Raw genomic sequence first — 15028 nt, forward strand, 5'->3', positions numbered from 1 at the left:
ATCGGCGGCCGCGACGGCTGTGGCGGCGGGCGCTGTGAGTTGTCAAGAGTATCGCTTTTTTATCACCGTATAAGCGCCGTGGTCTTCTTTCCAGTTTCTACAGGCCTACAATGAAGAGCTTGGGCTTTTCTTTTCGGATTCTGATTTAACGAGATAATACCTTCTAAAAACGTTTGTTTATAATTGCTGAAGCATTATAGAAGTTACAGAAAAATTACTACCAATTTAATCAATGGTCACAAAAAATTAGATTAGACGGAACCTTTAATAGATTAGACGGAGCCAAGGTTCCGTGCCAATCACCGTAAAAAAGCTCATTACCTAAAACTGCAGAGAGAAAAAGATGGTATCTGCTTTACAGAATATACATATGCGAACCTCGCACCAGAACTCCAGAAGTACATTTCCTTGTTGATCTATTCATATCCTCATGCCACGTTACACCATGGTGCTTCTTAGTTTCTGAGTACATTCGGTACAACAATACCACTATACCAGGAATCGACCAATAGATGAAAGAGATATTTGAGGCATAAATTATAATTTAAGGGCCAGTTCTTTTCAGCTTATTAGAGGGCTTAACTACAAAATTAAGCCTAAGTCCAAAAGAACTCAAAAAATGGGGTGGGCTTAATTTATCAGCCACCATCCCTCGCTGTGTAGTTGGGAGAAGCGATCGGAGTGTAGCTTCCCGCAGCTTCCCGAGCTTCCCAGTTTATGCAAAATCTAGTTTGCCCAAGATACCCCACAGACGAACAGTTATTACTGCCACAATGCTACTCCACCTATCTCCCTATGCCTTTTCCGGAACGAATCGTTATTCTGTCATATGTTATCACACACAAAAGAGACGGATCCCAAGCCCCTGCCGCCACCACTATACGGCGTGCCGCCTCCACTCTCCAGCCCTCCGCCGCCACAATACGCAGATACGCCTCCAATCTCCGGCGCTCCGACGCTGCACTCTGTTCCGCAGAACCTCCCGTGACATCCCATCGACGAGCGCAGGCGGCCACGCCCAGCATCGACCAGCAACTCGGCCAGGAAACAGTATCATATTAATTCATCTGTAGTATGTTCTTTTGTAGCTTGTTTAAAAGCTGTATCATTTTGTATGTTACAGATTTCGTACCACACTTTCACAATATAGGGGTATCATAGACATTTCACCAGACAACTCAGAAAATAAGCTCATGCAACAGAAACTGAAAAGAACTGGGCTACATTTTCTGTGAGGCTTATTTTCACCGTAGTTTCTATGTGTAAGGTTCTTGAGCTTGTTGCTAGCTTTACAACAAGCCCAAGTTTATCGAAAACGGAGTTTGCATGCATCTTCTATTGCGTTTTCAAGGTTGGGTGATTTTACCGGTTATTCATGATATAAGGTTCTACCTTTTATATTCATGATAAAATCCCCTCCTATAGATTCTTGAGTTTGCACTTTCTGTATGATAGCATTTGTTGTTATCTTCCAAACAAAATTGGTTTCATTCGAATCGGAGTTCGGAAGCATTAGTTATTAAAGAAAAAGGAAAAAGGAGAAAAGAATAAAAAGAAAAGAAAAAAGGGGGAAGGGCGGCCGGCCGACCGACCGGCCTGCCGACCGACCGGCCTGCCGGGCCACACGCTGGCCCGCCCGACCGAAACCGGTCCAGGCGCTCACGTCGACCGGGCGGAGTACTGGGGGCCTCCCAGCCTAGTCCGGCCACGGACCCGGTCGCCGACCGGCCCACCCGGCGCCTCCCCCGGCCTAGCCGGGCGCCTCCCTGGCCTTCCCTCAGCGCGGTCCACACGGCCTGCACTGCGCGCCCCCGCGCGGGGGAGCACCTATTCCCCGCATTAAGCGGCGCGAGCTGGAATCCCCGCCTGAAGGGTCCACGTTACTGGGCCGGCCCGAAAAGCAGTCACGTCTCTTTTATTCTCGGTCGGACCCAAGAACTCCAAAACAGATCGATCGATTAGCTGGTATAATAGCATGTACGGTACAAGTATGTGTGTTTTAGGAAAGTAAAGTGAGTTCAAGGAAAGTCCAACAACCGTGCGTAGCTTTTTTTACGTTCCATTCCGCCCGTAGGGTACGAGTACATTGGTATGCAACATTAATTACATTTTTAGTCCGAATCTGTTTGATGTATATTTTTTGTACCATAAATATTAGAACCCATACATATTTTTACTTTCTATTTTCTATAGGCTTTATTTAATAGATCTGAACAAATTATTAAGTTTACATTTATTTAAAAAATATTAATTCATTGCTTTGAGAAACCAAACACTCAAATATTTTTTTAACAAACATGAATATCTTTTGAATCACCGAAACATTCTACCTTATTTCAAACGATTTTCACACAAATATTTTTAAAATTCGAAAAATGATAAACCTGAAAATTGTTCAAATTTGAAAATGTTCTGATTGAGAAAAAAATTCAAAATTTAAAATTGTTTTAATTTAAAAATGTTCAAATTAGAAAAATGTTCATATTTTTAATATGTTCAAAAATAAAAATGTTCATATTAAAAATGTTTAAAAATAAAAATGTTCATTTCTAAAACATGTTCTATTTAAAAATGTTCAAACCCAAAAATTGTTTAGATTTGAAAATGTTCTAATTAAAAAAATGTTTAAGTTTTAAAACTGTTTGAATTTAAAAATGTTCAAATTAGTAAATTGTTCATATTTTTAAACTATTCAAAAATAAAAATGTTCATATTCAGAAATGTTAAAAAAATAAAAGTATTCCTATTAACAATGTTCAAAAACAAAAATGTTCATATTTAAAACATGTTAAAAAATGAAAATGTTAGATTTTTATGAAGAAAAGGAAAAACTAAAGGGAGAAAAAAAGGAAAAAGTTTAATACTTTTTAACCCATGAACATTTGTCAGAACGGAGAATACTTTTCGATCGGTGAACAATTTTTTAAAGCGGGTGGATATAGTTTGAACCCATAAACATTTTCTTGTAAATATATTTTGACCATGATTTTTTAATGAAAAACAAAAATATAGAAAGGAAAACGAAAAAGGAGAATAGAAAAGAGAAGAAAAATAATACATATGAAGTAGAAAAAATTAAAAATTAAAACAGGAAAGAAAACAAAGAAATATTAAGTGAATTTTTTTTGCGAATAAATAAAAAGAATATTGACAAGCAAGGAAGCTGAACAAAAAAATTCAAGGAGACCAACGAGAGAACGTGGAAAAAACAGCAACACAAGGTCACGTGAGCAAGATAAAATGAACAGCGAAGAATAAACTGGGCTAGGCCCAAAATGACTTGAGGGTATGCGGCGCCCTCGGTAACGCCCGCGTTAAGCGGTGAATAGGATTTGCCCCCGCGCGGCCGTCGCCCCCACGCGGTCGCTCGCCCCTGCTGGGCCGCCTTCCCGGCCCTTTCGCTCGCACAACGTTGCAGGCTCCCCGCCGGCCGGTGCCCCGGCCCAGCCGGACGCCTGACCGGCCTCCCCAGCCCATAATCCGGTCAGCCGGCTGCCAGGCCGGCTGGGCTGTTTTCTGGCCCGTTTTTCTGCCCACTTTCACTTAACTTTTCCCCCAACGGTTTTATTTGCTCCCTAGCTATAAATAGCTCTTCTTCCACCTTGAGCAAGATAGTTCTTCCTATCCTCTCACCTCCATTGTTGCATTTGAAGAAGTTGATCTCTCTCTTGTCCCCCCCCACCATGATTCTTGCTCATTCTTGAGGGATCTAAGAGAGGAGATCTAGATCTACACTTCCACCAAACCATTTCTTCTCTAAGTGAGGGGAACTATTGGGATCTAGATCTTGGAGTCTTTCGTTGACTTTCCCCATTGTTCTTCCTCTCCAATCTCATCTTAGCATTTGTTGCTTGGGTGAGATTTGAGAGTGAAGGACTTGAACACCTCTAGTGTTCTTTGCTTTGCATCATTGCATAGTGTTGAGCTCTCCACCACGATTAGTTCGAGTGAGAGATCGTGAGCTTGTTACTCTTGGAGGGAGACCTCCTAGTTGGCTTGGCGGTTGGTGCTCCGGTGATCTCTTCAAGAAGATTGTGAAGAGGCCCGGGCTTCTCCTTCGTGGAGCTTGTGAAGTGGTTGTGGAGCTTGCCATCTCCGGAGCGGAGAAAAAGCTAACCATAAGGAAAGGGCCATTATCCTTCGTGGGTGTGGTTCGGAGAATAGGGTGAGCCTTCGTGGCGCGGGAAATCCTTCGTGGGACCTCCACTCCTCCAAACGTGACGTACCTTCTTGCAAAGGAAGAGAACACGGGAATACATCCTCGTCGCTGCGTGCCTCGGTTATTTCTATACCCGAGCTCTCTTTCCTTGTGATAGCCATCGTGCTTGAAGTACATATATCTTTCTATCACTTGTGCTACATATATCTTGTGCCTATCTTGCTTAGTTCTAGTTGCTATTGTTACACTTAGTTGAGCTTAGCATATTTAGGGTTTGTGCTTGTAAACTAAACGTTAGTTTAATTCCGCATTCTTACAAAACAAATCCGTAAGAGTTTTTAATTGCCTATTCACCCCCTCCTCCCCCCCCCCCCCTCCTCTAGGCGACATCTCGATCTTTCAAATTGCTGAAGCATTATAGAAGTTACAGAAAAATTATTACCAATTTAATCAATGGTCACGAAAAATTAGATTAGACGGAACCTTTAATAGATTAGATGGAGCCAAAGTTCCGTGCCAATCACCGTAAAAAAGCTCATTACCTAAAACTGCAGAGAGAAAAAGATGGTATCTGCTTTACAGAATATACATATGCGAACCTCGCACCAGAACTCCAGAAGTACATTTCCTTGTTGATCTATTCATACCCTCATGCCACAGTACACCATGGTGCTTCTTCGTTTCTGAGTACATTCGGTACAACAATACCACTATACCAGGAATCGATCAATAGATGAAAGAGATATTTGAGGCATAAATTATAATTTAACCTCAACTATTGTTTGTGTCAGACAGTAAACAAATTGGGTTACAACTTAGGAACAACATTAGTTCAAACCAATCAGATCACTGATATGTAGCTTTATTTTTGTAAGATTACAATTGTCTCATACTTGATTGATTGATCAAACTACAAAGTATATATAGAGGGCCGGCCAATCCTAACTTGAGTTACAAGAAATAGAAACCGACTGCAATATAATCTAACATCTCCCGCAGTATCAACGTGAAGACTGAATTGAATATCAGTAAATGGTGTAGTCGGTAGGCCCTTGGTGAAGATGTCCGCAAACAAAGCTGAGCAGGGAACATGAAGAACTCAAACTTTCCCCAAAGCCACATTTTTCGAACAAAATGAATGTCAATTTTAATGTGCTTGGTCCATCGATGTTGCACTAGATTCCCAGACACGTAAACTACATAAATATTGTCACAATAAACGAGTGTCGCCTGCTGAATTGGCCTATGAAGTTCCGATAACAACATAATAACTGAAGCAGCCAAACTGCAACAGCATGGGCAACCAGACGATACTCTGCTTCAACCGACGAACGGGAACCGTAACCGACTATTTCGAAGACTATGAAATCAAATTGTTACCTAGAAAAACACAGTAACCAGACGTGGACCTTCGAGTGTCTGAACAACCAGCCCAGTCTGCATCAGAATATACTGTCAAAGAAGTTGGGAGGAAGGATTTATGTGAAGACCATGATCAAGAGTGTTTTTATGATAACGAAGAATACGTTTAACATGATTATAGTGAGGAATAAGGGGATCATGCAGACGATCATTTTCGTATCCACCGTCCGACGCAAACAAACACTCGCGCCTAATTTAGACATCCAAAATAGGTTGGATTGTTGGAGATGGCGCGAGGAAAGAGGACGGGGAATAGAAAGAGGTATCGCCCAGGTTGGATCCAATATACCCATGCCGGAAGAACGGAATGCAAGGACGACCAAAGTTTGACATATTTCTACATGGGAAGAGTAGGAACCACTTTAATCTTTTTAAGTAGTAGAGAAGTAAAAGGAGATAGATAAATGATAACTACATAATGCTTAATTGTATCTTTCGTCTCTACTCCCTCCGTGTCCGCTTAACAAACAGGCGCGCACGTAATTTAATAAATTGTTTTAATCATTATTTTAGTTAATAAAATATGAACTATATATCACAAAAATTATATTACTGGAATTCTTTTTGCATCCGCATCTAATGATATAGATTTTGTAGACATAAATTTATATTTTGTTAACCAAATCAATGGTCAAAGTTTATCTTAAACTACGTGTGTGCCTGTTAAACCGAGACGGGGGAGTAATAGATGATCAGCCGAGTTTTATTGTGGCCTTGCTGATTGACGATGTATCAATTGTTTGATTAATAAAATCCACACGAGAGTCCTGTTGTTCAACAAGACTTCGCAAGCTTCAGAATCCAGATGTTTTTGATCATTCACACCATTACAACAACAGCTGTGAAACCACAAGCTTGACAAGATGAACAACAGAGCATGCAATTCGAGTATCATTTAACTTATTTAGATAACGGCGCTGAAAATGGTTACATAGGTGCCGGCATGTGTGCCAAGGTAGAGAGAAGGGACCAAGCAACAGTAACTTGCATCTTGCAGAAGCGAAGATCACACATGCCAATACTTGTGCCAGATTTCTTCGGTTCGAAGACAGCCTTGGCTCTTGTAAGAAAACCAACGCGATAGGCCTGCACATAGACCGTCAGCTTATTCCTTGTGCTAAACTCCACAGAAACAACACGCCTCGACAGCTCGAACAAGCCATCTGAGCTAATAGGCATGTTTCCATCTGGACAGTCAAGCAACATCATCTTCGTGTTTTTTACACCAGCGGTGCAGGAGAAAACCCGTCCCTGGTGATCATCCGGCCATGACCCATCAACAACCTGTACGCTGATGGTAGCCTCAACTGAACGGAGGAGGGGTGCAAACGCAAACTCTAGCATGCAGCGCTTGTAAGGGATACAAGTGCGAATACCGTCTTCACGTCGTGACCCTTGGTGGAAATGGAAGACTTTGGAAGCGAGCACTTCATCTTCAGATTCTGTTTTTGTGCCCTTTACTTTTAGCTGAGCTTCAAACGTGATCAGATCGACGAACACAATTGCCCGAGACGGCCCTGTTAACAGCAAGACTGGATCCTGCAACGAAGCATCAACAATTAACTAGTCAACTGCCGGACGACAAGGGAAATCTTGTCCCTTCAATATAAGGAAGGCATATGAATACAACCACACAATCATATTAATGAAAATGAAGCCATGGCCACGCTTGGATCAAAAGCTAAGGTTATGTGCGGCTCTAGTTACGATTGCTTAGCAGTTAGCAGACTATGTGATGGTTCAAGGTTGAATTGGCTACACGCATACTGTATTTCCATGAATGAAATTAATGTGCTGGAATTCTGGACACTGGACATGGCAACATAATCAGATCAGAGTTGAACAAATAAGAGAGAGCATAAAGAAGGGGGGTAATAGGATCCGTAATAGGACTTAATGGGTTGTTTAGGATGTAACAAAGACAAAGAGGTATTGCCCACTATAAGATGAGATACAAAACAAGTGCAGAGGGAGGGCCAGTATAGTGGGTTTAATTATGGTGCTGAATATCACCAGTAGCAGCAAAAGGATGACAAAAGAAGGTAAACAAATAGGTAGGATTAAATGGTGCTCACCTCTTCGGTAAGGATTTGGCAGTTATCCCTTGTGCGTCTGAAGAGAAAGTTGCGATTATGATCTGCCGAGTCTCTGGTGGCAAGGAAACCATACACATGAAGCGGCCAACGGAGACCGCCTTTTAGGTTAGCGATTCTGACTGAGAAGACCTGCAAGGTACTACCTGGAACGGCATTTTTTGGGATAGGTCCAGATGTATAGCGCATCGGAGCAAGAGTGGCTGCATGAAGCAAAATTAAGTGGTTAGATATATGCTTAGATAGCAACGCCAGCTTCGCGACAACATATTCCAGAAGTAGATATTATTGGTTTGTTCGGCTTATAGGTCTATGGGCTGGTTTGGTATCTCATCTTTATGTAAATGCAAAGGACCTCTAGTATATGGGTTACTGATGCGTTGGGATTTGTGGTTATATCCTGGTAAATTTGATGCAGATTTCAGACAGATCCCATTTCCTAGTTGAACAACAACAGTAACAAATAAATTTGATTTACTTTCATGCGTCCATTGCTCGTACTTGCAATTAAATGTTGTTACATTAACAAGCAATCCCATCGCGTAAGGAAATCACGTACTGGATTTACTGAAACTTGATCTGACTGTAGCTTGACAGAAAAGATGGGAGGGGTTGAGATGAGCAAACACAGTTTCTTACTTTCGTCTTCGAAGGAACCGAAAACGCCGCCGAAGCAGGTCTCCCAGGCTTTACGGTACATGGGGATCGCGTCCTCCTCCTCCTCCTCCTCCTCCTCCTCACCTCGAGGAGGAGGTGGAGGATTCTTCCAAATCTTCCCATCGTGCCTCCCCCTCATAGTCCTTGCATCGATCCGGTTGGCATCGCGAAGAGCTCGAATCTTCCGCTGTGCCCCGAGATTGCCGCTGGCGATCTCCTTCCCGGTCGAAGCCCCACGAATTCGACTGCTCCCGACCTCGGCGTCGCTGGTGTAGATCTTGAACTCTGCGAATGCACTGCTCATCGTCTGGCTCTCCATCTCCGCCGCGCCGCGCCGCCGCTCAATCAACCGATGGGTGGGTAGGGTTTCCTCCGTGCGGCTTTTCCGCTCGCTATCCTTTTCTTTTCTTTTCTTTTCGCTGGGAGGGGTCGCTTATAGTAAGCGCAAAAGGCCTTTTTTCTTTTGAGACAACCGCAAAAGATCAAAGTCGGAAGTAACCTAGGGCAAAAGATAGATAGATATAAGGCGAGGGAGGGGCGATTTTGACAAAAATCTATATCTATAATCTATAATCTATATCTATAATCTATATAATCTATACCTAATAATAAAGGAGCTAAGGTTTCTACCAAACGCTTTTTTTGGACCGTTTTGCCCTCCCACCAAATCGCATAATACTGCACTTGTGCCACAGTACCGGTTCGTTTAACTTTGTTCTCCCAGCCGAGCTCCACTTGTCGGTCGTTTCCTCGGGCCTGGCCCAAATTCGCCTAGCCGCGCGACCGTGGCACGGCCCAGCTTTATCGGTTTGACCCTAATAAAAACTCAGCCGCCGTGTCAACACAACCGAAACAAACCTAGATTCGATCTAAGGTTCCATCCGCTCGATCCCCGGCGACCGGCGCCGCAGCCTCCTCCGGCGTGAGGAACGGAAGGGCTCACCCTCGAAACTCTCGCTGAACCTCGACTCTCCCAGTGTCTAGAAACAATACGGCGCAAAGGAGAGTAGATTCAACCGCACTGGTTGGGGCACGAGACTTCGTCGGCAGGGATGCAACTCGGGCTTTATCGGGGCGAAGCAGGGCAGAGCAGTGCAGGCGGCGGCATTGACTTTTCAATTCCGTCGGGTTGTTCGCCGCCGGTTGATGCAGCAGCAGAACTCGGGGGATCGTCAAGTTTGGCGGTCGCGGGCAGCAGCTGGGCTCAGGTCGATGCAAAGGGCTCAGGGATTCCGCGCCGCGAGTCGTCTCGGAACCCATCATGCCTTGATCCAGGGGTTGCTGAACCGCGTCGGCAAGTTCCTGGCCGAGGACGAATTCCCGGAGAACATCGTCGACACGATTGACTTTCTTAGCCTAGCCGTGCAGTCTTCAGCTGGGAGCCTAGCAATGGTACTCCAACTCTGATAGACATAAACATCACGTACTACAACACACAGTCAAAAGATTGCAGTCTGCGGTCCTGTCCGCGTAGGTAAATTGAAGCCCTGGGCGAGATACCAAGAATGTCTGGAACAGTAGCAGTACGTTGTTGCACAAACTGCACATCTCTCCACGATGAAACTAATCTTCTCTGCCGGGACAACGCATGTTAGCCAGCGGATTGATGTTTTCTATCTAGAGGCTTCGTTTCTTTCAACATTAAGCAAAGGTGTGATGCCTAGACTCTAAATATTTTCGTATACAGATTTGTCACTTTACATGCACCAACTTTACAGATTTCTAAAAATAATGTATAGTAGGGCATATAATAAATGCTTAGTTTATCTGGTACTCTGCACTTAAACGTGTTGATAATGCAAATTTAAGCTAGCCTTGTGACATACTTGAGCTTTACAGGTATTTGCAAGGCTAATATGTTGTACGTCAGAAGGGCCCCAACTTGGTAACCATGGAATATACAATTAAGTGCAGATTTTGAGTTTGTACTATTTATTTTTGTCGTGGTGGATCGTAGACATTACGATCATTTCCCCCCTTGAATTTCAAGTTCATGCGGGCCATAGCAGTTATGATATGTAAACAAAATCCTAAACATCATTCAGTTTCTACTATCCAATAGAATTAGCAATCTTCGTGTGTAAGCTTAATTCCTCGTTAACTATTTGACTAAACCTATCAACTATGTGGGAATTAAACATATGGATTAGCTACAATTCGACAAAAAACATATAGATTAGTTTTATTTTATCATTGTTCTACTTCCATATATGGAAAAACAAGTTAATTATAATACTCATTTCTTATATGTACTTTAATAGTCTGGTTTCATTTTTGTTTACATTTAACCACTAAAATTCTACAACCGAGATGAGATAGAAAAAGCAAATATAATGCTTTCAACATAGCATATCTAGCATGGTTATATCCTAATCAAAATAAATGAGCACTCATCAGAGGTTGCTCGATGTAGGTTTATGGGACATAGACCAACAATCTATGTTGACCCGTTGTTTTTCAACTTTCAAACCAATTTATTATTTGTGGAGGTCTAAATTTGTTTCGCCGTGGTAACGCACGAGCTTTTTTCCTAGTCTATACCTAATAATAAAGGAGCTAAGGTTTCTGCCAAAAAGTTTCGTCAACGCTTTTTTTTGGGCAAAACGTCAAGTTTGGCGGTCGCGGGCAGCAGCTGGGCTCAGGTCGATGCAAAGGGCTCAGGGATTCCGCGCCGCGAGTCGTCTCGGAACCCATCATGCCTTGATCCAGGGGTTGCTGAACCGCGTCGGCAAGTTCCTGGCCGAGGACGAATTCCCGGAGAACATCGTCGACACGATTGACTTTCTTAGCCTAGCCGTGCAGTCTTCAGCTGGGAGCCTAGCAATGGTACTCCAACTCTGATAGACATAAACATCACGTACTACAACACACAGTCAAAAGATTGCAGTCTGCGGTCCTGTCCGCGTAGGTAAATTGAAGCCCTGGGCGAGATACCAAGAATGTCTGGAACAGTAGCAGTACGTTGTTGCACAAACTGCACATCTCTCCACGATGAAACTAATCTTCTCTGCCGGGACAACGCATGTTAGCCAGCGGATTGATGTTTTCTATCTAGAGGCTTCGTTTCTTTCAACATTAACAAAGGTGTGATGCCTAGACTCTAAATATTTTCGTATACAGATTTGTCACTTTACATGCACCAACTTTACAGATTTCTAAAAATAATGTATAGTAGGGCATATAATAAATGCTTAGTTTATCTGGTACTCTGCACTTAAACGTGTTGATAATGCAAATTTAAGCTAGCCTTGTGACATACTTGAGCTTTACAGGTATTTGCAAGGCTAATATGTTGTACGGCAGAAGGGCCCCAACTTGGTAACCATGGAATATACAATTAAGTGCAGATTTTGAGTTTGTACTATTTATTTTTGTCGCGGTGGATCGTAGACATTACGATCATTTCCCCCCTTGAATTTCAAGTTCATGCGGGCCATAGCAGTTATGATATGTAAACAAAATCCTAAACATCATTCAGTTTCTACTATCCAATAGAATTAGCAATCTTCGTGTGTAAGCTTAATTCCTCGTTAACTATTTGACTAAACCTATCAACTATGTGGGAATTAAACATATGGATTAGCTACAATTCGACAAAAAACATATAGATTAGTTTTATTTTATCATTGTTCTACTTCCATATATGGAAAAACAAGTTAATTATAATACTCATTTCTTATATGTACTTTAATAGTCTGGTTTCATTTTTGTTTACATTTAACCACTAAAATTCTACAACCGAGATGAGATAGAAAAAGCAAATATAATGCTTTCAACATAGCATATCTAGCATGGTTATATCCTAATCAAAATAAATGAGCACTCATCAGAGGTTGCTCGATGTAGGTTTGTGGGACATAGACCAACAATCTATGTTGACCCGTTGTTTTTCAACTTTCAAACCAATTTATTATTTGTGGAGGTCTAAATTTGTTTCGCCGTGGCAACGCACGAGCTTTTTTCCTAGTCTATACCTAATAATAAAGGAGCTAAGGTTTCTGCCAAAAAGTTTCGTCAACGCTTTTTTTTGGACCGTTTTGCCCTCCCACCAAATCGCATAATACAACATTTGCCATGTACCGGTTCAGTCTTTTTTTTTTCTCTCCCCAACGATCTGCTCTGCCTTGCTCGCCTTTCCTCGCAGCGCCCGTCCAACTTTAAAATACCCCTGTTTTCGGTTAAAATTACAGCACCTGCCACCGCGTTAGTGAATAACGATTCGTCTGATTTGTTCGTCCACCCGAACTGGGCCGACTGGGCCTGGAATCGTTTGTACGACCTTCTTCCTCCCGTCCCGCACCTGAACTAGAGCAGTTCATAAGGAACACGATATACTACTACCAAATTGAATCCAGAATTCTTGCCTCCTCATGAAAACCCACTCATATATAATTCCTTTCGACCTAAAGTTGATTCCCACATCATGCCGCCGCCGCCCCCTCGCCCTCGTGCTACTCTGGCGTGGAAAAAGAACATCTCGAAGATCCGGTCGCGAGAGTTGACGAATCTGTTGCGGCTTTGTCGCGGCAGCTCAACCCGATGACCCCGAATTTGATCTCTAGCACCTGAGATCCAATCCTGCCGCCGGACGTCTCTGAATCCCGCTGCTAACAGGCCCCATAGTATCGATTTGTTTTGCACTGCACCATGTTGCCTCCGCTCTCTCGTGTCAAATCGATCAGCGGCCGATCAATATTGCTCTTCCATGCGCATCCCGGCCGACGCGTAGTCGATCCACTGAATCTGGTGCCGACGTGCTGATCTTGCGACAAGTCGCTGAAGCCTGAAGCTCTCGCTCGATCTGGAAAGGAGAGCAGGTCCTGTTGCTTTGCACCCACGGATCGAGAAGTTTTGGTGTCAGACTGCTCCACGGATTGGGGAAGAAGGCGCATGATCGTTGTCAATTCTATGTGCATAGTCCGATGTTGGGAAGCTAGCAAGTGTCACCGTGATTCTCCCCTTCACAAATCGAAGATAGCGCAATCAAACTCATCCCGCTGCGGCCTACCGCGATCTCCGCCGGAGGACGAGGACGAGCCGCTGGGCGGGAGGCTCTGTTCCTTCATACTAAATGACTGCACGCTTCTGAAGCTGGCTGTTTCAAAGGAATATTGAAATCTTGCGGTTAGCTAGGTACAGTGGTGTTTATACCCGCGTGTCGTCATGGACTCGAATCCAAGTGCCGATCTACAGATTGGTTCAACTATATGTAGCTGCCAAAACCCATGAAGCTGTGTTTGCTTGGGATCATTGTGATCATGTTTCTAATTCAAGCACTTTGGCTGTGATTCGGAAGGATATTACTTTTACTGAAAACGTATGAGAACCTAGCAATGCAAGGTCTTCAAGAACCCCTCAGGAGTCAGGAGCGGGGGAAGAAGTCAAGAAGCGATGACACCAGACGTGGATGCTCCATGGTGGGACGTACAGCGGCCACTGAACTAAAGCTGTACTAATGAGTTGGTTAGACGTAGAAGTCTGAAGGGAATGATGAGATATTCTTGCCAGTTACGTATCCGTGTAGATGCAAATTAAGTTGTTGTATCACTACTAATTCTTTTGTGCCTTCTAGCTGATGATATGATAACCTGTTTACTTTTGAAGTAAATTACTTGGCATGACATGACACTTTTCAGATCATTGCAGGGCATTGTTCTTATATAAGAGCAGATAAAGTAATACCAGGTTTCTTGTGTTGCATGGTTACCGCAACTAGGATATTGTACTAACTTTCTTTGCTCTGTGTTCAAACAAAATTTTATATTTTCAGAGTTTAAGTGTAGAAGCTAGCAGGGAAAAGGCTGCACAGAAAGAAAGCAAGGAACCATGGTAAAAGGAGTTTTGAGAATTATATGCGGATTGTTTGAATAGTTAGTTATTCCAGTGGTTGATTGGTAAGGTTGACCTTCTCATGTATGTTCAGCGAGACATGGATTGAGATATTATTTCTAAAGTTTGTTGCAGGCCAGGTGCCTATCTATGTGTATTTATGAGAGGTTGACATAACGGTTGACGGAAAAGAATTATGTGAAGATTAAGCCGCACCTACAAAAACACATGCATTCCTCCGAAGATATTTGCTCCGTAGCGAAGCACGGGCTTTGTCCTGCCAAAATTTTCGTCCAACATTTTTTTGGACGGTTTTACCCTCCCACCAAATCGCATAATACACAGTTTTGCCATTGTATCGGTTCATTTTCTCTCTTTTTTTAGCTCCTCTCTTTGGTGCCTCCGAGCAGACCGACAGCGGCAGAGCGCCCCTCCTTTCGCTCCTCCACACCAATCCCCTCCTCCACCCGACAACAGACCCGTTCTAGAGGCGATCCGGGCGGGGCGGAGGCTGGGTGAAGCGCGCGTCGAGCTCCGCAGGGACGCGGCGCTGGCTGGTGGAGGCAAAGGTCGGTCGGTTGCTCGATGCAAGGTCGATCAGATCCGCCGCCGTTGCCGCCATGAGACAACATGGAGTCCACCGCCAGAAATCGGCGAGGGAGAGAGCGACGCGGGGACACGACAGAGCACCCCATCGATCTAGCAGCATGGGGGAGAGAAGCGGCGGGAGAGTGGAGCTGAGAGGGAGGGAGAGGCCGCGTGAGGCTACACTGCTGCCGGCGGACGGGAACGAGCTGCAGCATGGGGGAGAGAAGCGGCGGGAGAGGGGAGCTGATAGGGAGGGAGAGGCCACGCGAGGCTACACTAC

At 43.7% G+C, this 15028-nt stretch overlaps 1 protein-coding gene across 1 annotated transcript; it reads right to left on the minus strand.

Annotated features, from left to right (window-relative positions):
• Positions 1-6325: 6325 nt before the first annotated feature.
• LOC124665625 lies at positions 6326-8754 on the minus strand. The gene is made up of 3 exons (XM_047203021.1): positions 8314-8754; positions 7657-7877; positions 6326-7120 (listed from the first exon to the last, which is right to left on the minus strand). Exons 1-3 carry the CDS (start codon positions 8648-8650, stop codon positions 6509-6511), a joined length of 1170 nt encoding a protein of 389 aa, XP_047058977.1. The 5' UTR covers positions 8651-8754; the 3' UTR covers positions 6326-6508.
• Positions 8755-15028: the final 6274 nt, after the last annotated feature.

The sequence above is a fragment of the Lolium rigidum genome, chromosome 6, assembly GCF_022539505.1.
Source record: "Lolium rigidum isolate FL_2022 chromosome 6, APGP_CSIRO_Lrig_0.1, whole genome shotgun sequence".
In the NCBI taxonomy this organism is placed as follows: domain Eukaryota; kingdom Viridiplantae; phylum Streptophyta; class Magnoliopsida; order Poales; family Poaceae; genus Lolium; species Lolium rigidum.

Coding starts and splice junctions, on each gene's coding strand:
- LOC124665625 (XM_047203021.1), bottom strand. CDS start 8,650: ATGGAGAGCCAGACGATGAGCAGTGCATTCGCAGAGTTCAAGATCTAC. Junction 7,878..8,313: donor CGGTTCCTTCGAAGACGAAA/GTAAGAAACTGT, acceptor TGCTTCATGCAG/CCACTCTTGCTCCGATGCGC. Junction 7,121..7,656: donor GCCAAATCCTTACCGAAGAG/GTGAGCACCATT, acceptor GCTTCGTTGCAG/GATCCAGTCTTGCTGTTAAC.